General features: G+C 43.6%; 2 protein-coding genes across 2 annotated transcripts in view; both read left to right on the top strand.

The window, feature by feature from the left end:
• ACVR2B (activin A receptor type 2B) overlaps positions 1 to 20,611 on the top strand; it is a 166,486-nt gene extending 145,875 nt beyond the window's left edge. Inside the window, exons 10-11 of the mRNA XM_034759946.1 lie at positions 7,413 to 7,543; positions 10,035 to 20,611. Of these exons, the coding sequence (XP_034615837.1) occupies positions 7,413 to 7,543; positions 10,035 to 10,229 (326 nt within the window). The 3' untranslated portion in view covers positions 10,230 to 20,611. The remainder of the gene's footprint in view (positions 1 to 7,412; positions 7,544 to 10,034) is intronic.
• A 2,739-nt stretch (positions 20,612 to 23,350) lies between these two features.
• EXOG (exo/endonuclease G) overlaps positions 23,351 to 24,877 on the top strand; it is a 42,939-nt gene continuing 41,412 nt past the window's right edge. Inside the window, exon 1 of the mRNA XM_034759945.1 lies at positions 23,351 to 23,522. Within this exon, the coding sequence (XP_034615836.1) occupies positions 23,363 to 23,522 (160 nt within the window). The 5' untranslated portion in view covers positions 23,351 to 23,362. The remainder of the gene's footprint in view (positions 23,523 to 24,877) is intronic.

The raw sequence follows: 24,877 nt of genomic DNA, 5'->3' as shown, positions 1-24,877 counted from the left end.
AAAGTTCAAGATGGTGACCCTCACTACCATAATCCCAGCGCTGGAGCGCGGCGACTGGCTTTCTGCCCTCGACCTACAAGATGCCTATTTCCATGTCACTATACATCCGGCCCACAGACGTTTCCTCCGATTTACCCTTGGTTCCACACATTTCCAATACAGGGTACTCCCCTTCGGCCTATCTACAGCCCCCCGTGCTTTTTCCAAACTTCTAGCTGTAGTCACTGCCTACCTCAGGAAACAAGGGGTCGTAATATTCCCTTACCTCGACGATTGCCTCCTCAAAGCTTCATCATTCGACGAGGCGCTCCTGTTCACACGGCTCACAGTCGAATGCTTTCTATCTCTCGGCCTACAAATAAACAGAGACAAATCCACATTACGCCCCACCCAGCACCTGCAGTTCATAGGTGCAGACCTCGACTCTCGGACGGGGCTAGCAGCGCTCCCACCCGATCGCTTCAATTCCATAAACCAACTGGCCACAACTATTCGCAACAGCCCTCAGGTAACTGCCCGAGACTGCCTGCAACTACTAGGTCACATGGCCTCGTGCACTTTTGTCGTCCAGAATGCACGCCTACACATGAGGTGCTTCCAAGCATGGCTGGCGACAGTTTACAAACCGAACATGCATTCTTTGAACAAGACTCTCTCCCTGCCTACTCCAGTCAAAGATTCGCTACGTTGGTGGACCGTCCACTCCAACCTTTGTTCTGGAGCCCCGTTTCTTCAACAGGCTCCATCACGCATTCTGACCACCGATGCATCTATGACAGGGTGGGGTGCACATATGTCTCATCACACAGTACAGGGACTATGGTCACCAACCGAGACCTCCCTGCACATAAATGTACTAGAACTTCGAGCCATTCGCAACGCGTGCCGTCACTTCCTGCCACTAATCAAACATCATCACGTACGCATAATGACGGACAACATTGCTTGCATGTTTTACGTAAACAGGCAGGGCGGAGCTCGTTCCCATTCGCTGTGCACAGAGGCTATGAAGCTCTGGAATTGGTGCATTGCGAACAACATCCGGGTATCAGCAGCCTATCTTCCCGGAATCATGAACACCACAGCGGACGAACTGAGCAGACGCTTCCCATGGGACCACGAGTGGGAGATAGACGACAAAACCATTCACGAGGTATTCAGCATCTGGGGTTACCCAACAATAGACCTCTTTGCAACTGCAAAGAACAAGAAATGTCTCAATTTCTGCTCCAGAGCAGGACTGGGCAAACATTCCCTGGGGGACGCATTCATGATCTCATGGCACCGAAACCTATTCTATGCGTTTCCCCCGATACCAGTTCTCAACAGGGTTCTGATAAAAATACGAACGGATCGAGCCAAGGTGATCCTCATTGCCCCATCGTGGCCCAGACAACCATGGTTTCTTCCTCACCAGAATGTCAATCCAACCACCAATCTCCCTGCCGCTTATTCCGAACCTTCTATCTCAACAGCACGGTCGTTTTCTCCACCCCAACCTGTCCATGCTTCACCTCAAGGCCCGGTTCCTACGTGGTTCTCCCAACGCGAATTAGATTGCTCCGAACAAGTTCAGGAGGTGCTCCTACATAGCAGAACGCAATCTACTCGCAAGACCTATCTTCAAAAGTGGAAACGATTCACACATTGGTGTTCTGCCAAACATCTTTCTCCTACCTCGGTACCTCTTTCGTTTATATTGGACTATCTCTTGGGCCTTAAGCGATCCGGCCTTTCTTTCAGCTCCATCAGGGTCCATTTAGCTGCTATTACGACTTTCCACGACAGAATTGATGATACGTCTGTCTTTGCTCACGCTACTACGAAGCGTTTCCTCAAGGGCCTACAAACCTTATATCCAGACATTAAACAACCGACCACCCCCTGGGACCTTCATCTGGTACTGTCTGCCCTAACTCAACAACCCTTCGAACCCCTAGCCACGTGCTCCCTTTTACACCTCTCCATGAAAACAGCGTTTCTAGTGGCAATTACTTCTGCCAGACGGGCAGGAGAAATAGCAGCTCTCATGGCTCATCCACCATATACGATATTTTTTAAAGACAAGGTTACCCTCAGATTGCACCCCAAATTTCTTCCAAAGGTACACTCATCATTCCATATTAATGAACCCATACACCTCCCGACTTTTTTTTCCGAAACCACATGCAAACTCCTTTGAAGCCTCAATGCATACACTAGATGTTCGCAGAGCCTTGTCATTCTATTTGGATAGAACCAAACCCTTTAGAACCTCCTCGAGACTTTTTGTCTCTGTTGCAGAGCGCTCCAAGGGCATGCCTATTTCTACCCAGAGACTCTCGAACTGGATCTCCCAGTGTATCCGGCTGTGCTATCAGATGAAAGGGGTTGCACCTCCAGATGGCATTAGAACACACTCCACTAGATCTCTGGCTGCCTCCATCGCGTTCTTACGCAAAGTTCCCTTGGCTGACATTTGTAAAGCAGCCACCTCGTCATCTGACCATACTTTTGTTAAACACTATGCCCTTATTCAAGGCCCTTTATCTGACATACGCTTGGGCAGGGCGGTACTCTCAACGGCCTTCCTACCAGATCCGAAGTCCCTACCTCCTTAAGATACACTGCTTTTAAGTCACCTGTAGTGGAGCACCCACAGGGACATCTCTCGAAGAAGAAGAGGAGGTTACTCACCCTGTGCAGTAACTGACGTTCTTCGAGATGAGTGTCCCTGTGGGTGCTCCACTTCCCACCCTCCTCCCCTCTACTTCGGAGTTGGGGGGCCTCCGTGGTAGAGAAGGAACTGAGGAGACCGGCCACGCATGCGTTCTATTACCCTAGAGTCACAGCGGGGGGCAGATTCTGAGCATGCGTGGCCGCTATGAGTACTGCTGCAAAAATCTCCGGGCGAAGGCGCAGGGACGCACCAACACCTGTAGTGGAGCACCCACAGGGACACTCATCTCGAAGAACGTCAGTTACTGCACAGGGTGAGTAACCTCCTCATCTGCTAATCGGTGACAGTCTTGCTATGTGCAGAAGATTGCCTGCTGATGTTAGGACTGAGGGAAGTCAGAAATAGTCATTTCATTTCTGTCAACTCCCCGACTACCTGTTCAGACTCCTCACTTTTTGTATGGAACAGACATCCAGTCCTCAACGTGCTGATTCCCTTGGGTTTCAAATATTATTGTTTGCTTGCATTACAGTAGCATCTAGAGACTCAAATCAAATTGGGATCCCTGTACCTACACATGATAAGAGATGAGTCTCTTCCCCAGAGAGTTTACTGTCTAACTAGACATGACGTACAAGGGGAAACAGTGACCCAGAGATAAAGTGACTTGCCCAAGGCCATGCAGCAGATCTGCGACAGAGCTGGGAATATAACGCAGGTCTCCTATGGTTCAGTCTGGTTCAAAACATCCGTTTGGATCTCCCCCATCTCCCTTTATTAAATACAACTTCAGAAGTTCAGTTCCCATGAAAGTCAATGGAAAGACTTCCTTTGACTTCAGTTGGAGTTGGATTGAACCCAGAGTGCAGTTCTCCTGCCTGTGCATGTGTAACTGGCACAGTAAACATGTAGGCATGTATGGCCCTCCCTTGCTGTCAGTCTCCAAGGGAGGCCATACCTCTTGGCTGTCACACTCCTGGAATAAGTCTTAGACAAGGGGGACGTTAGTAGTCTAGGGGCTCAATCCTTTCAGCGGGGTCGAGCAGTGAGTGGTCCAGGGGCGCAAGCCCTGAGACTGGGCAGGACACTCAACAGACTAAAGCCCAACCCTCAGGCAGGATAGAGCCAGGTATAGTCTGGAACCCCAGGCCCTCAGACAGGGCAGGGTGCCGAGCACAGTCCAGGGCTCCAGGCCTCAGGCCGGACAGAGCAGGGAATAATCCGGGGACCCCAGCTCTCAAGCAGAGCGGGGTACCAGCAGTCTAAGGCTCCAGCCCTCTGGCAGGGGGCTCAGGCAGATGGTAGACTCCCACAGGCCTCCTGGCTGAAGGTGGGGTGACTGCCACCCCAGGGATGGCAGTGGGTAGGGGAACACGGGCCCACCTGACTCCACTGCGTCCCAGCCCAGGGACCTAACAGTGGCAGAGTGGTCTGCCACTGGGTCAGCGAGGATCCAGCTGCAACATACTGAACTGGGCTCAGGCAGCAACCCAGCCAGACCATAGTCAGCTGTCCATGGGCCACTTCCTACCCTTTTCTCGGGGTGTACCTGGATCTCTGGGTTGTCCTCTGTCTCCCCTGGGTACACTGCAAACAGTAATCCTAGCCGCTCCTCAGCATCGGGCATGTCTGGTAGCTCAGGCAGTTAGGATGAGTTCTTGGGGCAGCAGAAGTCCTCAGCAGGGTGGAAGCATCTGTCTCCCTCAGTAGCTTCCCCTCAACTGAGCTACAGGGCCTGCCTTATATACTTCCTGTTCCTGTCCTGTCCCTCTGCTTCTGGCACGGTGGGCATGGCTTTCCTGGTTCCACCCACCAGAGGGCGTCTGGACCTCCCTCATTGTCAATTTCTGAGGGAGGTCACGCCTCTCTGCTACAGGCACCTTCTGACTCAATGGATCTGCTCCATGCATTTATTCAGAGCCATGTCTGCTGGCTTCAGTGCCGAATGTTTAGTCTTGTTGGTCATGCAGAGCCCATACAGCACTGGGAAATGGAGCTGAATGGCACTGTGACTCGCACTTCAGCAGTGACTTCAGACTAAATGTCAGTTGCAAGACATTGAGTATGCACAAGTGTAACTAAGGGCACATTTGGCCTGCAGAACCTTCTATTGTTGGAGGTGTGTGCACCAAAAAGAACCCTGCTCAACTCACAACTCCAGGTTGTGTTTATAAGGCTGGCAGTTAATGTGTCTATGAGGAACATGTTGTTGTTTGTAAAAATGAGCATATTTGATTTGGAAATAATTGGAGGCTAATAAACAATGAACCCATAATGCCTCCAGGCTTACTGCAATGACCTCTACTGGGTGGCTGTCCCTGAAGAGTCCTTGGAAACTTCAAAAATACCTTCCCTTCATACTGGATATGTCTACGCTGCAGTTAAACCCACAGCTGGCGTGTGTCAGCTGACTTGGGCTAGAGGGGCTCTGGCTGTGGGGTTGTAAAATTGTGGTGTAAACGTTTGGGCTCAGGCTGGAGCCCAAGCTCTGGGACCTCATGAGGCAGCAGGATCTGAGAGCCCAGGCTTCAATCCAAGCCTGAATGTCTGTACTACAATTTTGCAACCCCATAGCCCAAGCCCCAAGTTAGCTGACACAGGCCAGGTGCAGGTGTTTAATTGCAATGTAGACATACCCTAAGCTGCCTGCAAAGTTAGTGGATTCACCAGTGCTGCTGCTTATACCTGTGCCCCATAGACTGAGCTAGTTTCCAGTTCAGTTTCAGGTGTTTTTGACCTATGGTTTGGTTCCTTGGTTCTTTGAGACACCTCTCTCCTCCTTTTTCCTTCTCGTCATTTTGAGATCAGCCAGATGCTTGTGCCAACAGTTCAAGCTTTGTGTATCAGGTGGCTACCAGCAGGTAGCTCGAGCTAAGGCCCCTTTTATTCTGTTTCTGCCCCAGTGGAGCAAGAGTTTATTGATGTGCACAGCATGTTGCAAATGTTCATTCAGGCTTTCCCTAAAGGTGTGTTGGAACAGTCCTGATATTTTGATGGGGGGGGGGGGGGGGGGAACATGCGTAGGAAGGTCATTATCATTGTCCTGTCAATGGAGATGGCTTATTTGGGGGCTAAATATTTAGATTTGTTTTACTGATTGGCACCACGTCAATGGGAAAAATTAAATGGCTTTTAGTCACTTTTCAGAGTAATAGCCACATATTTCAATATTGTAGTCTTGATGGTTTACAGTTCATGAGCAGATAAAATTATCCAGCTCTTTTTTTGGCCTTCAGTTTGAAGGAACCCATGTGAAATACTGTCAGGTTTGAAAGAGGTCACCACTTGGTCCAAAGAGACCATGCAGTAATGCACGAGAATCCTAAAAAAAATCCTCATTTCAGTTGGCGTGCTATTTGTTAAGAGTGCATCCAAGCATTATGAAATGCCAAATGATGGTTCAATAAACCGAACTTATTGCCACAATTGGGAGTCCACACTGCTGCTTAGAAAAGTTTTCACATGCTGTTGTGGTTCAGAGCAGTTCACAGCCATACTCGTGATAGCTGAAGTGTTCAGAAATCATTCTATATGTGCTAGCTGGAGATAGTCTAAAGCACAATTAAAACAAAAATTCTCCCTGGAGAAGAAAATGTGCCTCTACTCCTGTTGGAAAACTATCTTCTTTGCAGTTTTCAAGCCCTTTTCTCACAGAACAAATTGTTTCAGAATGTATTTGTGTTTGGCATGGTCCAACTCTGTGTGGATTAAGACTTAACTGTACAGAAAAGAATCCAAATGAACGCTTCTGTACTTTTCTACAGTGTAGTTAGCTGTCTAACCCTGAATCAGATTTCTGAAAGTTGCTGTCCTGTTATAGTTGACCACCTTTCAAAGCAGAATTGACCCAGATCAAGTTTCTCCAGATCCTGTTCCCTAAAGTGTCTCAAAAATTGAGTTCTTCATATGCCTGAATACATTAAAATGTTTGAGGCCCTACATTATGGGTTGATCCTAGCTATGTTTAGCCTTACTACATTCCTGCTTTCCATCTTGGGTCATTTATGTAGAGGTCCATTGAAACACGAAAGAATTGCAAGAACTATCAGAACATTCCCAAGCTGTGCATTGTTACATGGACAATACTGTCAATAGCATCACTGTGTTAGCGCTACCTAAATTGGTGCCTTGCAGGCTGTCTGTCACTTAATCAGGGTTGGCTTCTTTAGGAAAGTGTCAGTTCTCAGGACCACGACTGCAGTCTAGTAACTAAAAACAAATGACTGTGTTTATTGCTTTATTGCCATAAGTCTATGATCAGACTAGGTTATGAAAGAACAAATGAGAAATATTTCATCGGTGTTTGACCTAGCAAGTCAGGGACTAAAATGAAGCGACTGGCATATTAATATCTGCTGCCAGGACCTTGTGTGTATTTGGAGTCGGACATCAAACATAATCAACTGGGATTTGGTGTTAACTTGCTTAGTTTTTTTTTTTTTTTACAAAATGCTGCACTAATTTCCCACTAGGAAAAAGGCAAAATTTGGAGTGTTGTGCAAGATTTGGGGTTCATAGCAGACATCAGTGTCAAATTCATGAATTGACAACTAGCAGTGATGGCAGAACGGTTTTGCGAAGGGGGAATGTAAATCACATTGGTATAAAACAACGTGACGTGCGTAATGTGCGATGCTTTGCTTGGACTGGGTTTTTCTGTTGCTATGGAATTGCAGTTCAGACTAAGTGAAGAGATACGTCTACTTAATAGAGTCCTTCTCTGTATTAACATAGTTCTCTCCATATACCTCAGGTCCAGTGGATGAGTATATGCTGCCTTTTGAAGAGGAGATAGGTCAGCATCCATCCCTTGAGGACCTGCAGGAAGTGGTGGTTCACAAAAAGATGCGGCCTGCTTTCAAGGATCACTGGCTGAAACACCCTGTATGTCCCATCTCGTTAACAGCTTAAAATGTTTCCTCTGATGACTGGAATTAGCAATGCAGTTGAGCATTAGATGTTAACTTCAAGCCAGTTACATCAGGGAAATTATCTTTTAACAGTTTGGCAGAATGGAACTGTCTTGAGGAATAAACTAAACTACATATGAACTTTATTTCTCTAGTCTCCTGGTCCTAATTTTCAAAGGAGCTGAGAATCCACAACTCCATGGGAACTACAAGTGCTGAGCACCTCTAAAAACAGTCCCTATCGCCTTCTTTCTCCCTGACTTCTTCCTCCCCACCCCTTCATTGGTATGATGTAGAATATCACTGTAAGAAGAAAAATCCATTGCTAAAAATAATAGTATGCAGCTCTTAGATACCATTTTTCACTAGCAGAGCTCAAAGAACTTTACAAAGGAGGTCAGTATCGTATCCTCATTTTACCAATGGGGAAACTGAGTGATTTGCCCAAGGGCAGTGGAAGCACTGGGAATTGAACCCAGGTCATGTGACACTTATGCAGTCCCCATTCTGTTGGATAGTTTGTCCTTTCTTTTATTGTGGTTTTAATCACCTGATTTTATTTTTTTTTAAAGAGGTTTCACCCTTCACCAGCATAAGCAGAGATGGAATATTTTATAACTTTTTGTGCATTAATGCAGTGAAAAGGATTCCCAGCCCCCTGGCATTAGATTTTTTGAGGCTTAGTGCTTGTGAAATGGGCCAGTTTGACATCGGAAAACGAAGCCCTCTGTTTATCCATAGAACAGGCCCATGCACATGCAGTGGCAGTGCAAGCTTCCTCCTCCTTCTGCAAGCCAACATGTCTCAACCCTGTTCAGGAGAGTATATCCGTCTCCAGGCCCATTCAGTCCTCATTCTCTCTGAAGAAATGCCAACAAAGGTGCTAATTACAGCGATAAGTCTTTTGTGCTTTGGACACCTGTCCACTAATTGAACTGAGACCTCCAAGTCATTGCACACGAGCCAGTGAACTGTCAGATGAGTTACCCGTGCTGAATTAAAAATGATGGCCTAAAGGTAAAAGGCTCAGTCGCTGAGCTGTTCAGTCCCCGTGCACTAGCTAAGAAGCTAAATACATTGTTGCCATTGTCTCGGGTGGTTTAAATTCTTTGTTTCCCCAAAATCAGGTATCAGAGGGGTAGCCATGTTAGTCTGGATCTGTAAAAAGCGACAAAGAGTCCCGTGGCACCTTATAGACTAACAGACGTATTGGAGCATGAGCTTTCAACTACAAAAGCAACTCCTCCCTTGGTGTTCACACCTCAACTGCTAGCAGAGGGCCTCATCCTCCCTGATTGAACTAACCTCGTTATTTCTAGACTGATTCTTGCCTGCATATTTATACCTGCCCTTGGAAATTTCCCATTACATGCATCTGACGAAGTGGGTATTCACCCACGAAAGCTTATGCTCCAATACGTCTGTTAGTCTATAAGGTACCACAGGGCTCTTCGTCGCTTTTCCCAAAATCAGGGACATTTGTTGTTGTAATATATGGGTGAATCCTGATTTATTCAAAATTGGATAAAATTCAGATTATCAATAACCTGCATTTAGCTGTATAGAAGGTGGGGTGTTTAATCCAGTAATTTTATAGGATGACTTGTATAATAATATAATACACACACACACACACACACACACAAATATACAGTTAGAATACATAACATAACAGTTTACCCATACAAAGGAAGCAGTATTTCTTTAGGAAGATAAGTTTTATGGTACTTGTAACAAAGTTGCCAACTCTCGTGCTATTATCTCAAATATTGCAGTATTTGCTGTTTGTTTTCTTTTTCTTAAAATTCCTGTTCCTGGAATGAAGTGATTAGTTGAGAATCTCTGCTTTGATTTAAAAAAAAAAAAAAAAAAGATTCTAGCCTTTGTGTTTGTAGGAAAAAGCTTGATCCGAGTGCACCCTAAAGGCTCAGAACCCATAAGACAAAGAACTTAAGTAAATTATTTAAAAAAAAAAACACACAACTTTTTGTAAAGTAATCTTATAATATTTTGAGGCCTAACTCAGGATTTTTGAGAACCTAGTGTTGGCAATACTGACATAGGGACAATAGAAGGACTTGGAGTAAATCTACCTCACACTAGCCTGCTGCGCTCTAAGTGTCTATGCGGACTCTGCTGTGCATGAGGAGTTTCCTAGTGTGCTTTGATCGGCTCCCGCTTTAAAGCAGGGTAGCTCAAAGCACATTAAGGAAACTTTTAGTGTGCAGCAGCAGGGTCCACAGCAGACTAGTGAGGGGTAAATTTACACCCTGTCTTGCCACAAACTAACCGTTCTTGTATGCAAGCCCATAGGATTTTCTGTTAAAGGGCTGAGCCCAGATTCTCCTACATCTGCTGCCAGGCTGTGTGTGCTGCTCAACATGCCACCCCCCTCTCTTCCCCCTACAAACAAGATTTCAGCGAGAATCCATTTGCTAAATGTGTGTTTCCTCTTGACTCTACAGGGTTTGGCACAGCTCTGTGTTACGATTGAAGAATGCTGGGACCACGATGCAGAGGCTCGGCTTTCGGCAGGCTGTGTCGAGGAGCGCATTTCTCAGATCCGAAAATCAGTAAACAGCACTACCTCGGACTGCCTCGTTTCCATCGTGACGTCTGTCACCAATGTGGACTTGCCACCCAAAGAGTCTAGTATCTAAGTCCTGGTTCACTTTTGTCTTTCCAGACTCAGTGGATTTAAAAAAAGTTTAAAAACCCAACAAACACATGAATGCAGCTGCTATTTTATCTTGACTTTTTATTATTATTATTATTGTTGTTGTTATTTTTTTTGGATTGGATCAATTTTACCAGCACATTGCTCTACTGTATTAAAAAAAAAAAAAAAAAAAAGACATCTCAGCAAGCATTCAGGTGCCGACTAATGAATGCAGAAAAGGTGCAGGTACCTCAGAACCTCAACAAACTCACTTCAGTTGTGTTTTTTTTTTTTAATTCAGTTTTCTGGGTTTCTCTTCATCGGTCTGTCATCAACACAGAGCATCTCTGACATAAAGGAAAACCACGTACCATCTTAGAAAACGCAATGCTGCAAACTTTGGAGGAAACTTAAGACTGTTACATAAGATTACACCTTCCTCAAAAGGATTATTTTCCCCTATTTTCTTTTTTTTAGACAGTGAGCTTCAAAAAGAAACAAACAGCAGATGTGTCTTTTACGGATTTAACGGGTGTCATTGTAACGGGAAAAAACACAAGAAGCTGGGAAGAGAATGTTAACTCTTTGATGGTAAAATTAAAGGGGGGGTGTTTAGTATAGGAGAAGGGGAGAGTGATGTTGGACTTTGCAGTATTTGGAGAAACATCATTTGCTATGGAGCTACTTCTCAGGTAACCAGTTAATGAGGGGAAGAACTTTTTTGAGGCAGAGTATTTATCATCGCAGCATATCGAGAAAGTTGGGTCAATGAGCCAATGGGATAAGCAAGGTACTAGTTCTTACTTCCCCCAGTATCTCAGGCTTGGGTGTTAAAAGAACAAAACCAAACCATAGGTATATATATATTTTTAAAACTCCAGGTAAGAATTGGAAAAAGTTGCTTTTAAGCAGTGTAATTGAGAGAGATAACAGCGTATTCTCAGAAGCTCTCTGTAAAGTACTGGGAGATTTGAAAGCATTTTATATCTTGCTTTAAATACAGTAGCAGTTCAGGGAATAAGGCCTCAGGGCTGGATAACTGCTTAGCCCAAGCTACCAGTGCAGGTGATTAAAAAGAAGAAAAGTATGATTTCTGGCTCTGTAGAAAGGCCTTTTTTTAACTGGAGGGGAAAAAATTACCTGGGCCAGTGGCAGGCAGACGCACCCAAGAAGCATTTGAATTGTACAATTGCAGAATATAGGGAGGTAACAGAGCAGCATTAGCATTAACCATAGAATCTGTTAAACCAATTTCTTTGACTCAGCTTTCTCTTTATCTGTGACTAAACTCTTTTGTCTTAAAGTGGTGCATATTCTAAAATACCGTTACTCTAGTATGCCATAAAACTTGCTCTAGTCAGTGAATGTTCCTAATGCTGCTGATTCAACATTTAAATATTTTTTTAATTTGCAAAACATGCAATGTTTAAAAAACAAAACACACACACACACAAGACGTTACGTGGCTTCCGAGGTTTAAACTGAAAAAAAAAAAAAAAATTAAAAAAACTTCATGACCACAGACCACCTCAAACCAGAAATACCTCAGAATTTTCTACTTGTATGAGTTTTATTATATATTTTGTTAGTTGTGTTGTCTTGTAGTAAGTCTATTTTAATGTAAGTTGGCTTTTATGACAAGGGAGTTTTAAAAAAAGAAAAAAAAGAAAAAAAGTTCCAAAATCTTTTAGGAAGTGCTACCATTTTTTGTTTTATAAAGCACCATTGTAAATAACTGTATACAGTTGTAGAATAACTGCCTATATAAGGTATCTGGGCATTATTCACTCTTGTTTGTGAAGCTGTTTCCATTTTGTGTTTGGTCTGTTTCAGTGAAAGGACAGTACATCTTTTTATTAAATAATTTTACTTTTTCTCAGAACATAACATCAATACAAAAATCAATGTCTTGCTAGACTGAAAGTTATCTTTCCTCCTTTGATTGCCAGAACTTTTAAACTTTTATTTGCTTTTATACCAAAATATAGCCCTAAACAAATGACCTTTTTATGATGTAAAAATATATATTATATAAACAAATTGGGATTTTTTTTTGTCACTGATAAAATATCAACAGGGAATCTTGGTCTAGGTGTAAATTATTAAGCAAACAAAATTACCAACTGGAAAAAATAGATTAAAATTATTTTTCTCAAAAGCATGGCTTTAAAAACCTGGATAAAGTCCTTGATATTGGAGAGACAGTAAGGTAGTTGCCTTAACTTGTCTGTCTAAATAAAATCTTAAATACTTCTTTCAAGTTATTGAATGTATATTTGCATATTAATATGTGCACACATGTAAATGTATTTGTGTATGTGGATGTTTTTGATTTTTAATATGATCCTGTTCAGAAAACCTGGACAAAAACACAGGCAAAGTAATAAAATTCTGGCCTAGTTGATGGTTAACATCTTTGGCCCCAATGCTACAAACGCCAGAGTGTTTAAAGTGAACCATGCAAGTAGTTCTGTTGAAGTCAGTGGCAATATTCACATACTTGAAGTTAAGCATGTGCATAAGTGTTTGCAGGATTGGGGCCTTTCTTTTGCTCTGTGAATACATTTCTGCACTGAGATTTATGTACATGTGGTTTAGTGTTTTGAAAAGGAGTGATATAAGCTTTGGGGTGGGATTCTAGATAAGACTTAAGATTGAATAAACTGTAGTTTTTTAGGTTTTTGCCTGAAATGGGATCCAGTCCAGATTGTTATGGAAAGTAAAAGCTGTACTGTCTTTTAACTATTATGATCTTTGTGCTGTTCTGGATTTTTTCCTTCACAATTATGTGTTCTGGATAAAACAGGCTTATTACAGCAGTTGCTTTAAAAAAAACACCATGATTTATTTAAGAAGCTTTAAAGTATTTATTGAAAGTGCCATATGATTTTCAATAGCCTATTAGACATTCTTCCTCAACAGTCTCTTTTGAGGAAGAATAATCAAAAACTCTTTAACGTGTAGCTTATTTTACTTCAGAGAACTGTAAGGACATACCAACTTTGACCAAACACTGATTGTGAGATACTAGCATCTTCTCTGGCTCTACAGTTCCTTATAGATCATTGTCTGAACATAACATAGTAACTGGTAAGAGGGAGTTTCTGCAGGGCATATATGTTCAGTTTCACATTTAAATGTGATTGTGGGCTGAATGTGTGTGTGCATGCATGTTAGTATGTCAGAGAAGGAAGTCCTGATGTCTTGTCCACATACAAATTTGCCCCAGTTTGAACAAAGGTGTACACGTTTAAGTTAAACTTGCAAGTTTTTCATGTAGATGCTTAGGTTCTCATCAACTGCACAGGTTTCTAAATACCAGCGAGTAGTTTCATCACTGCTAATCCAGCATTTGAACGGTCATTTTACAGTATCCATTGGAATTTTGTTTAGTGTTGTAAAGACATTTCCTAAGATAGCAATAAGGCACCTCCACAGGTGTAGCAGTTATAAGCAATTGCAACCATTTCCCCTCAACACCTCTTTGAATATGATTGACCATTTATTCTCAGTTTTGAAAAGCTAGTAATCACTGCATTTACAAACTTTATGGCAGCCTATTTAAAATGTACTCTTATTGTTGGGCATCATCACTCAATTTGCAATTCGTAGTTTAATGTTAGTTTTAAACATCCTGGGTGGCAATTGTCAATGGCAAAGTTCCCTTTGGCTTCAGGGGAGCCAGGATTTCATCAGCCTTTATCTTAACTCAGGTTATGAATTTGTCACGTTGACTTTGTTAGTTATCTGGCTGATTAAAGTATGAGTTCACATTTTAAGCTGGGAAATTCTACAGGAGCTGAAATGGTCTATACAGGATAGATCGGCTAAAACAATGATAATATCAGTGTAGCAGGGCTGGAAATTAGTGGATTGCATGAATGTTTAAATATATGTGCATTTTATAAGGAAGGCTGTGAATTAGTCCTTGATAAGCAGCATTTAATTTATTCATGCTGAGTACAGATTTTATATTGCCCTCATCACCAGGTAATCTCTAGCAACCTACCGAAGAAGTAATCTATTCAGTTTGTTGCCACCAACACAGCTGACTTGTTCTGTCATCCCTTACAAGTCTCTTATATACTATTCTGACACTCATATTTTAGAAAGTGATTTTAAAATTGTTTTAACTTCCTAGCAGAAGCCAGTGACAATTTCCTACTATACTAAAAAAAGACAAAGAATATGAATAATTTTGGGGGCTACAGTTGCAATAGAACTAAGCAGCCACCCACAAATCAGATCAAGATTTTGTAAAATTAATGAGGGCTGGTTTGTGAGTCCTTTCTTCATATTGCAGTCAGTGAGGTAAGGGTACCACTCAGTGTGAGCTAGGGCATCACAATCTAGATCAGAATAAGAATTTTAAGACACACACTGTGGTTCTAGCACCTGTGTTCTTAGAGAGAGGCTTAAAATTCCATGAAACAATCACTTCCTAAAATGTTATAGAACCTTCTAAGTGATTACCATCTAAAACATAGAGTTTGTTGTTGTGTTACTGATACCACAGATTGTTGGCTAAGTATGAATGAAATTTTAATGTAAATGATTTTTTTAAATTAAACCCATCCTGGGTGAAAGTCAACTACTAATTCCTCCTGCAGTTTCGTTATGCTCTTGAATAGTTTATTTAAAAAATATAAACATGCTACCACTCACACCTTAAGTAAGCCCAATTCTCACTGTAGAAGTACTAAACAACTCCCTATATTAAATCATAGTAGTAATTTGCCACCCAATCCTGCTCTCTATAGTCAGGCAAAACTCCCACTGAGGTCAGTGAGAGTGTTTGAGTGTAGGAGGTGGCCCTCACTGTATTTGTTATGTCTATGAATAAGAATTTTTAATGGTCAAGAGCATCTCTCCATATTTTGAGTTCCTGGAATCATTGGTTAATCTAAGATGCTTTAATTTCCAAAGATGAGTATAAAACCCACTTGCATTCAGTCCCAAGTTGTGGTGTTTGAGATCAGTGAAGGAGGATACAGACCAAAATTGGAAAGGGTTTTTTTGTTTGTTGTTTTTTAAAAAGCCGTACAGGTTTGGACCTTTGTGTCTCCATAGAGTCATTTTTATTAAGGTATGAGATGCAGTGTCTTAGACTTCTCTCATACTTGTAAGGTGAAATTCTGCTCCTCTCCCTGCCCCCACAAAAAGTATTAGATAAGAATTACACCTGTGGAAATGCCAAGTGCGCATGCTCGATCTCTCGCTCTGAGTTTCAGGGGCAAGATGCAGCAAATGTTCCTTCCCATTTCTCTGATTATCAAGTTACATTTCACCCGGTACTGAGGTCTCAGTCCTGTTCCCATTGAAGTCACTGACTGATCCTGGAAGTTCATTGGATGCAGAATTCCTGCTGGGAATTCCCATGTGCAGACTTTGTAGGATAAAGGCCCTTACCAGGAGTAGTGATTTCTCCTCTAACATCATCTAAACAGAAAAACCCATACCGGTATTTAATTCTAATAGCACTACCTTCTAGACAAACTGTCAAGAGGTTTACCCAGCTTTCCGGCAGAAAGAACTAATCTCTTGTTCTGAAAGTAAGAAATTTAAATTGTAGAAGTTACTGCTTGATACCATTGTGAGCATGCAGATGTTGCAGTCCTGTCCAAGTAGTACTTTGGTTGAGAAGTTACTAAGTAAGACGCACCCCCGGCTATATCACTTTTGCATATAGAATATTGTTTGGTAACATTGTAAATAAAAAGTAGACTATATAATGAGAGGGAAATAAAAACATTTTAACTTTTTTACTTTTGAAAAAATATATATTTTTAGTTACATATACAAGCAAAAATTCTACATTGTGTGACTATTCTTTTATACCACAAATTATTTTTGTAAAATGTAATATGTTTCTGCAGGGAAAAGGGAGAAAAGTTTTGTGTAACCACAGTAAAATATATATATAATTTTTAATCTAACTCTGCGCTACATCAAAGTATAGAGGATGGAACAATTTAATCTGAAACCAATTTAACAAGCAGGTTGGAAGTACATGGACATGTTTTGGGGACCGCACTGTACATTTTCAATTGGTTATCTTGCAAGTTTCATCCCTTCTGCAAAAGAGGCTTGTTGCTTTTGTATGGCCATCTTAGATTTAACCAAGAAGGCTGTTTTCACATATCCATGTGTGATCAGTGTGCTGTCATGCATGTGCTGTGATGCTACAGTGGATTGTGAAATCAGCATGTTAAGAAATTTCAAAGACCAAATACTTGGGTTGACTTTACTCACTGACATGTCCATTTATAGCAGCTGCTTCTGATGCATGGATGATATGATCTCTAAGGAACTGTTGCCAGCAGAAACCCAATAAAACAAATTTCTAGAAATCCCTTCCTTTCGAAGTGGAGATGTCAACCAGGTCAGGCTTTTCCAGGATATTGAGACAAGTGCTCTGTTTTTCAGAAGTTGGATTTCACTGGCAATGTAAGGGATGCTTTTTCTCGTGTTCTTTTAAAAAGCACTGGTGGGAGGGACACTGCCAGGTTAAAAATCCTATAAATTTCCTAATCTGTGTTACTAATCAAAGGTGTTCTTGAATTTAAAAAAAAAAAACTAAAATTTACTTACGTTGGCTGTTCACTTTTTATATTTAATTTAGCTTGGACAGTATAAACAGAGTGGACAGTATTGCTTTACCGCCAGTTTTGCTTTCTGGGTCTCATGCACTACTGATGCCACAATGTCCACATTGCAGTAAACATCTTTAATCCAAACCAATTGTTTTCACTGAAACTACAACAATTCTATGGGGCCTAGCTGACCTGACAGTGTCCCTTTTAAAATCAACTCTTGAAAGACTTTGAGCAGTTCCTGTCTTTGGTAATTGCAGTTCCTACTTCTGTATTAGTCTTCTGAGCCCTGGTTTACACGTAAAAATTACATTAACCTAAGTATGCCACTTGGGGCTGTGAACATTTTTGCTCTCTGAGTACTGTAGTTAGGTTGACCTAATCCCTGGTGTAGACACCTACATTGACAGAAGAAGTCTTTTGTCGCCCTATCTACCGGCTCTTGGTGAGATGGATTAAGTACATGATAGAAGACCCCTTCTGTCAGTATAGGCAGTATCTACACTAAGAGGCACAAGCGGCATAGCTGCAGCAGTGTAGACATGCCCTGAGTAAAATCTTGGCCCTGTTGAATTGACTTCAGTTGAACCAAGGTAGATAAATGTGTTCCTGGAGCACCTTTAAAAAGTGCCTGGTCAATAATACATGGAACTTATTGTTCCCTAAAACTTCTGATTTAGGTTAAAATTCTGCTCCGATAACTGAAGTAATAATCCACGAAGTAAGTAGTAATCCTCAATTCCACTGAAAGCTCGTACTTCTGTTATGTCCATTCAGTTCTGAAATGTAACACTATTCTGTTGTGCCTTTGTTTTTAACGTGTAAAAGCAACTGCTGTAATTTTTAACTTGTTTTTTTCTGTCTGAAAAAGAACCCACTTTTCATTGCCCAGCTGTTATTTCTGGATGCAGTCTGTGATCCAGGTATTTCAAGAACCAATTACCTCAAACCTCATACAGTGTTGCTATCTGGATTCTCCTTGATACTACAATATTGTAACATACACAAACAGGAACCCTGCTACATATGGGTGTTTTTATATATATAATATATATAAATGAAAAAGATCCCCAAGGACTGAAGAAAAGCAAACTTTTTCGTTTTCCAATATTGAAACCAAAAGGGCTTCTATAAAGCTCTCTAATGGCATTGTGCTGGATATATATCAAGAGGGTGTTATCAGAAAAGTGCTTCCTTTATTAATCTTCTAATTTCTACGATTTTCAGTATTTCATTGGGACAGATGATGTGATTAAAATGCTGTTCCTGCATTTGTTTTTGCCTTTTCTGAAGCAGAGGGCTCAGTGACATTTCCAGTTGTTAAAAACTCAGTGTAGAACATTCCGATAAGATTAGTGCTGTAAAACTATAGTATACCACAGTGCATTCTGGGAAGACTTCTGTAGATTTTGTTTCTGTAAAAAGGAAAGCAGCGGCTGTAGCTTGTTCAACTTTCTCTACTATTCCAATGAACTAAAGCTTAACCAGTGACCATCACAGAGTCGTTTTGAAATCCTAACTGAGTAGTAGTTAGTGGTCTTTCTAGGCGGCAAATTTACCCTCTAACTTATAAAAAGATGGCTAGGTGGTAAGGGTTTAGGATGTCCATGGTGTGTAATAGCCAAAACAACTTTCTCTGGATAACAGAGGGCGTCTTGATGGAGCCCTATAATATGAATGGACTTTACCTTTTCATTTCCCTGGAGTTTTTTTAATACAATCAGCTTCATCGCTAACAGAGTATTCCATAACAGTGTCTGGTTGAAGGGAATTGCAGCCCTACCAGTTTTTCCTGATGGAAAAATCTATAATGTTCTCAGTGGTCATGTTTTTGGGAAATGTGGATTAAAATTTGTTTTAATTTTAGCCAGATACCTGATACACCAGTATAGTTTGCAATTTATCTATATGAAATAGTAACATTCATATCCAAACATTAAGTAATTTAAAGGGAGGAAGGTGATCCATGACTACTTTTTTTTTTTTTTTTTTAAGCATCAGTGTTAGTGTAAGTGTTAAGTGTGTGTGTGGCTATTGATGGTTACAGGGAATCCTTGGTACACCTTTTACAAAGTATTAAAATCTCCCAGAAGATACTTTTTAGAACACTGATGGCCTTTCCATGCAATTATGTAATGGGGCAAAAACAGCTGTTTGGTCCTTCAGAATTTAAGGAGGTGGTTACTGCAATGGTTACTGCTAGTCTATGCTAGAGTTGCTACAGTGGCGCAGCTGTACCGATGCCGCTGTAGCGCTGCTAGTGCCTATGCTCTATGATGACGGGAGAGAGCTCTCCCATCAGTATAAATTACTCCATCTCCCCGAGCAGTGGTAGCTAGGTCGGCAGTAGAGCTTCTCCCGCCGACATAGCACTGTCCATACCAACGCTTAGGTCAGTGTAACTTACGTTGCTCAGAGGAGATGGGGGGGGGGGACTTTTCCACACCCCTGAGCGATTTAAATTATACTGAAGTAAGTGCTAATGTGTACAAGCCCTGAGTAACGTGCTTCTTGATCTTAATTCTATGCCATAAATCCGCACAATGCCATTGTCAATCTGTTCGAAATATCTGCTTATGAATTCTGCATGATCCTCATGATAGAGTTGAAGGCTTAATCTTTCACCTGTTAATATTTTTTCACATTTCTGTGAAATTTGACTAATTTTATACTGTAAAGTTGACTTGACTTACGTACAGTTTGATGTCAATTCTTGTGGAAAGAGCTTTCTGCATGTAACTTTAGACACATACAGTTAAACAACACAGCATAGTACAAAACTGAAAATGTTTTGGCACCAGCAGAAAGAAATTTCACCCGAACCATTTGTCATTTTAAACTGTCATATTATCAGTTTTACCAGCTACTTCTAAATTTGTGCGTTAATAAAAAAAAAAAAATAATAAAGAATCCTAAGACTTGTCTAGCTTAGTGAAAAATGTGTATATCAGTTTTAGGATGGATAGCTAAGTCTTATTACGCTGTGTTACTTAACTTGTATATATATAGAATATACATAAGAGTTTGCAGTAACCTGTTTCTCCAGGATTTCGTTTGAATGATTTAATAAACTCTGACGATGAGATTAAGTAAATGATTTAGAAGACTGCAGAAGTAAACTGAGTGTAAATCACAGGAAGCTCTATCAGATGGTGAAATAATTTTTAAAGATTCTTTTGGTCCTTGGCTCAAAATACTGTTTGTCTACCAGGATATGTGAAATGTAAATGTTGTAGGTTATATTTCACTCTTGTAGCTATTAAAAATGTAGACCAGAGCTAGCTTGTACTACTGAGTTAACAAAAGTTATACTGAAGTATCCTGTTAAAGAAAAAAAGTATACGGAGTTAAGCTCGTTGCTGTAACCCCTTTTGGATTGAAGTGTGCTGATTTTTTATATATATTATATGTATCTATCTATCTGTATCGATAGATAGGTAGATATATACACATATAAAATGGCCTAAAGCAGACATCCATTGTATTGCAGTTATGAAATGAAGATGTTTTGGAAAGAAAATTGTATCATAGTTCATACATTTGCAGTGGATCTTTGTTCCTTTTTACTGTGGTATTTTAGAAATGAGTCTCAAGATTGAAATTAGATCTGCCAAGTTGGGGTTTTGCTGCTTCAGCTTTGCACTGGGTGCCCGAATAAACCAGTATGAATGTAGTGTTTGCCCTGTGGGAAGCAGCTACACCCCAACAAATAGGAGGAAAAAAACTAGAAAGAACTATTTCAAGTTTATCTTTTTGTATATGAAAATAAACAATAAATTACAAATATTAAGCTCTTCTTTTATTGATGCAATCTCTAAAGGCCTTTTTTTCTTCTTTACATCTGCCCGAATTATTTGCTTTCAAAATACATTGCAGAGCATCTTCATTGTTTATGGCCTCCTTGCCATCCTACTGTCCCCAGACAAGATACATGGAAATGGACAGCATGAGCATGTTGGGATAAGGTGTAGGAGCAGCGTATCTGGCCAACAAAAGCCCTCATAAGCTACCAAGGGACATCAAATATGGTTTTCAGTTAATCCTTAGCACTGAAGTGTTCTGCAAACATTTATTAACTCATGTTTCCCTGGGCGGCATGCTACCCTTGTATTATAGATGGGGAAGTTAAGGTACAGAGGTGGTTGTCCAAGACATCAGAGCTAGGATTGGAACTGCAGCTTCCTCTTGTCCCCATGTGTCATCTTTGATTTGCACCTTGGTGGGTGCGGTGGTGGGAGAAGGAAGACATCAAGGAAATTGTGCTGAACATTGACAACTGGAATCTCTGTGCTGCTTATGTAACTCAGCATGATGCTAGAAACTAAATATCACCAAAACTTCAGTGAGATGAGGGCTTCTTTTGCAAAAGGATGTGCAAAAGGATTTTGAGCAAGGTACCCTGGTCTGATTCTCAGTGCTGACATGTTCTCTAGTTATGGCTTTGGGTTGTGTTGTGTGTTCCTTTGGAGGGTTGGTTACTAGTATCAGCACAAATAATATTTAACCAAATTACTCTGTCCATATAGGGGATATAGTTATTCTTTTTTGAACATGTCCTCTTTCCACTTGGCATGCCCATTTGGAGTCTGTGACAACTGCCGCGCATTCAGCATTTTTGAAAATCAGGCCAGTTATTTAGATGCCTAAATATGGATTTCAGAGCACCCATTAAATCTTACCCTCCATCCTTATTTTCAAGGCCCTCAGTTGGAGGACCTGGGAATTGAAGGACTGAGTAGCCCATTCTCAACGGCTCTGCTTTTCAGAAACAATGGAAAGATCTGCCAGGAGGCACAAGCTTATGTGTGCCTGAGGCTTGGTCTACATTACAGAATTAGGATGACCTAAGGCAGCTTACATTGATCTAATATGGCAGTGGCTACACTAGAATGCTGCTTCTGCCAAAGTAAGTGGCCTGCTACACTTCCACGTGAGGCGTAGCACTTACGCCAGTGTAGTTAGGGTGATGCAGTATCCGTGTAGATGCTGCACTACTTACTTCAGCTGTTAGCTGTCAGCTGTCACTCTGTCAGCAGCGTGGGATTCACAGTTAGACCTGTGAATTGACAAGAATGTCAGTTTTGCTGCTGGTAGGCTCTGTGCTGTGAACCTGAGCCGAGCGAGGCTCACAGCTGGAGCCACCCCCTAACTTTGGGGTGACAGCCCGAGCTGCGAGCCTGGTGCTAGGCTGCCCAGTGCTGAGCGCCCAGGCTCTCAGCTGTGTGTGGAGATCCCAGCTGCGAGCCTGGTTGCCTGGGCTCCTAGCTCCCCATGGAGCTCCTAGAGCTCTGGGTGCCTCTGCTCTGAGCCAGAGCCAATAGCAAGAATGTCTATTTCAGTGGGTCTCAAACTTTTTTACTGGTGCCCCCTTTCACACAGCAAGACTGAGTGTGACCCCCCCCTAATAAATTAAACACACTTATTAATATATTTAACACCATTATAAATGCTGGAGGCAAGCAGGGTTTGGGGTGGAGGTTGACAGCTCACCACCCCTCATGTAATAACCTCATGACCCCCTGAGGGGTCCTGACCTCTAGTATGAGAACCCCTGGTCTATTTCAAGGCTGGTAGGCTTCCTGCTGTGAAATTGAGTGGGCTGGGTTCACAGCTGGGCCTGTAACCTCAGGGTGGGTGGGGGGCTCCAGCTGTGAGTCCTGCATGGCTGTCAGTGCCCCACAATACCCCACTTCAGTTGGTGGCGATTCCTGGTGAGGATGCACTCCTCCAGTGAAGGAGGGTAATGTAGATACCAACACCTGCTTGAATGACTGTGGTGGCAGTAGGTTGACCTAAATTGAGTCTAATTTTGTCGTGTACACAAGCCCTGAGCCAGGGTGCTTCTCACATGGGGCCTAAGACTTTAGAACTCATTACTACAGGATCTAAAGATGATCACAGCTCCCATGTACTTTTCTACACAGGAACTCAATTATTAGCATCTTTGGAAAATGCCCATACTTCTCATGTAATTTACTTCTTCTGGGGGTTGGAGGAGAGGGTGAGGATAGAACTTAACTGCCATAAGTCAGCTTGTATGTCTTTTAGCGTTTGGAAAGCTCTTAGGTGTTAAGAGGTGCAGTTGAAAAATCTAAAGAAAATGGAAATCTTTGCAGGTAAACCTCTGTCTAGCAAAGCCTGGCAGCTGGCCCCTGCTTTGCCTCATTTTTTCTTAAGCATCATTCTTTACTTGGGCTCACGGGGTTACCCCTATCAGTTAAAGACTAAATGTAGGAGCTGAAGACTGTGTTTTACTGAACGGAAACTGGCTCTGCTCGGGCTAGCACCAAGGGTGATGATGGTGCAGATCAGAATAACAGAGTCCAAGCCTCGAAGCAACCCTTGCGATCATCTCCTTTGACCTGCTGTATAACACAGGCGAGAGCCCTTCCCTAACTGAACCCCACAGCAGAGCTTTTAGAAAAAAAAGAAGCGATTCTTAATGGGGCTGCCCGGCGGCTCCGCTCCTCTCCTCCCCCCCGGCCGGCCTGCAGGGGGCAGCGCTGAGCGGGAGCCGCCGCCTCCTTCCCCCGGCCGGGCCATGGCGGAGACTCCGGGCGCCCGCTTCGCCAAGCGCCGCTTCCTGGGCGGCTTCGTCTGCGGGGCTCTGCTGGGCGCCGCCGCCTCCGGCCTGGTCGCGCTACGGCTCCTCCGCAGCCAGCCCGGCCCCGCGCCGGCGGCCCCTCGCGAGCGGCCGCAGGGTAAGAGCGGGGCGGGGGGAGGAAGTGCCGGCTCGCAGCGCCGCACGCTCTGCCTTGGGAGTCCCCGGCCCCGCCAGCCCCAGAGCCCTTCCCCCCGTGACCCCCACCTCCTCAGCAGCCCAAACCCTCCTCACTGCCCTGCCCCATAGACCGACCTCCCCTCGCCTCCTCAGCACCCCAAACCCTCCTCACTGCCCTGCCCCATAGACCGACCTCCCCTCGCCTCCTCAGCACCCCAAACCCTCCTCACTGCCCTGCCCCATAGACCGACCTCCCCTCCCCTCATCAGCACCCCAAACCCTCCTCACTGCCCTGCCCCCATAGACCGACCTCCCCTCGCCTCATCAGCACCCCAAACCCTCCTCACTGCCCTGCCCCCATAGACCGACCTCCCCTCCCCTCATCAGCACCCCAAACCCTCCTCACTGCCCTGCCCCCATAGACCGACCTCCCCTCCCCTCATCAGCACCCCAAACCCTCCTCACTGCCCTGCCCCCATAGACCGACCTCCCCTCCCCTCATCAGCACCCCAAACCCTCCTCACTGCCCTGCCCCCATAGACCGACCTCCCCTCCCCTCATCAGCACCCCAAACCCTCCTCACTGCCCTGCCCCCATAGACCGACCTCCCCTCCCCTCATCAGCACCCCAAACCCTCCTCACTGCCCTGCCCCCATAGACCGACCTCCCCTCCCCTCATCAGCACCCCAAACCCTCCTCACTGCCCTGCCCCCATAGACCGACCTCCCCTCCCCTCATCAGCACCCCAAACCCTCCTCACTGCCCTGCCCCCATAGACCGACCTCCCCTCCCCTCATCAGCACCCCAAACCCTCCTCACTGCCCTGCCCCCATAGACCGACCTCCCCTCCCCTCATCAGCACCCCAAACCCTCCTCACTGCCCTGCCCCCATAGACCGACCTCCCCTCCCCTCATCAGCACCCCAAACCCTCCTCACTGCCCTGCCCCCATAGACCGACCTCCCCTCCCCTCATCAGCACCCCAAACCCTCCTCACTGCCCTGCCCCCATAGACCGACCTCCCCTCCCCTCATCAGCACCCCAAACCCTCCTCACTGCCCTGCCCCCATAGACCGACCTCCCCTCCCCTCATCAGCACCCCAAACCCTCCTCACTGCCCTGCCCCCATAGACCGACCTCCCCTCCCCTCATCAGCACCCCAAACCCTCCTCACTGCCCTGCCCCCATAGACCGACCTCCCCTCCCCTCATCAGCACCCCAAACCCTCCTCACTGCCCTGCCCCCATAGACCGACCTCCCCTCCCCTCATCAGCACCCCAAACCCTCCTCACTGCCCTGCCCCCATAGACCGACCTCCCCTCCCCTCATCAGCACC

This window comes from Trachemys scripta, chromosome 2 (genome assembly GCF_013100865.1).
Source record: "Trachemys scripta elegans isolate TJP31775 chromosome 2, CAS_Tse_1.0, whole genome shotgun sequence".
NCBI lineage: Eukaryota > Metazoa > Chordata > Testudines > Emydidae > Trachemys > Trachemys scripta.
The sequence above is the reverse complement of the archived record's forward strand: the minus strand, read 5'-3'. Positions and strand labels throughout refer to the sequence as shown.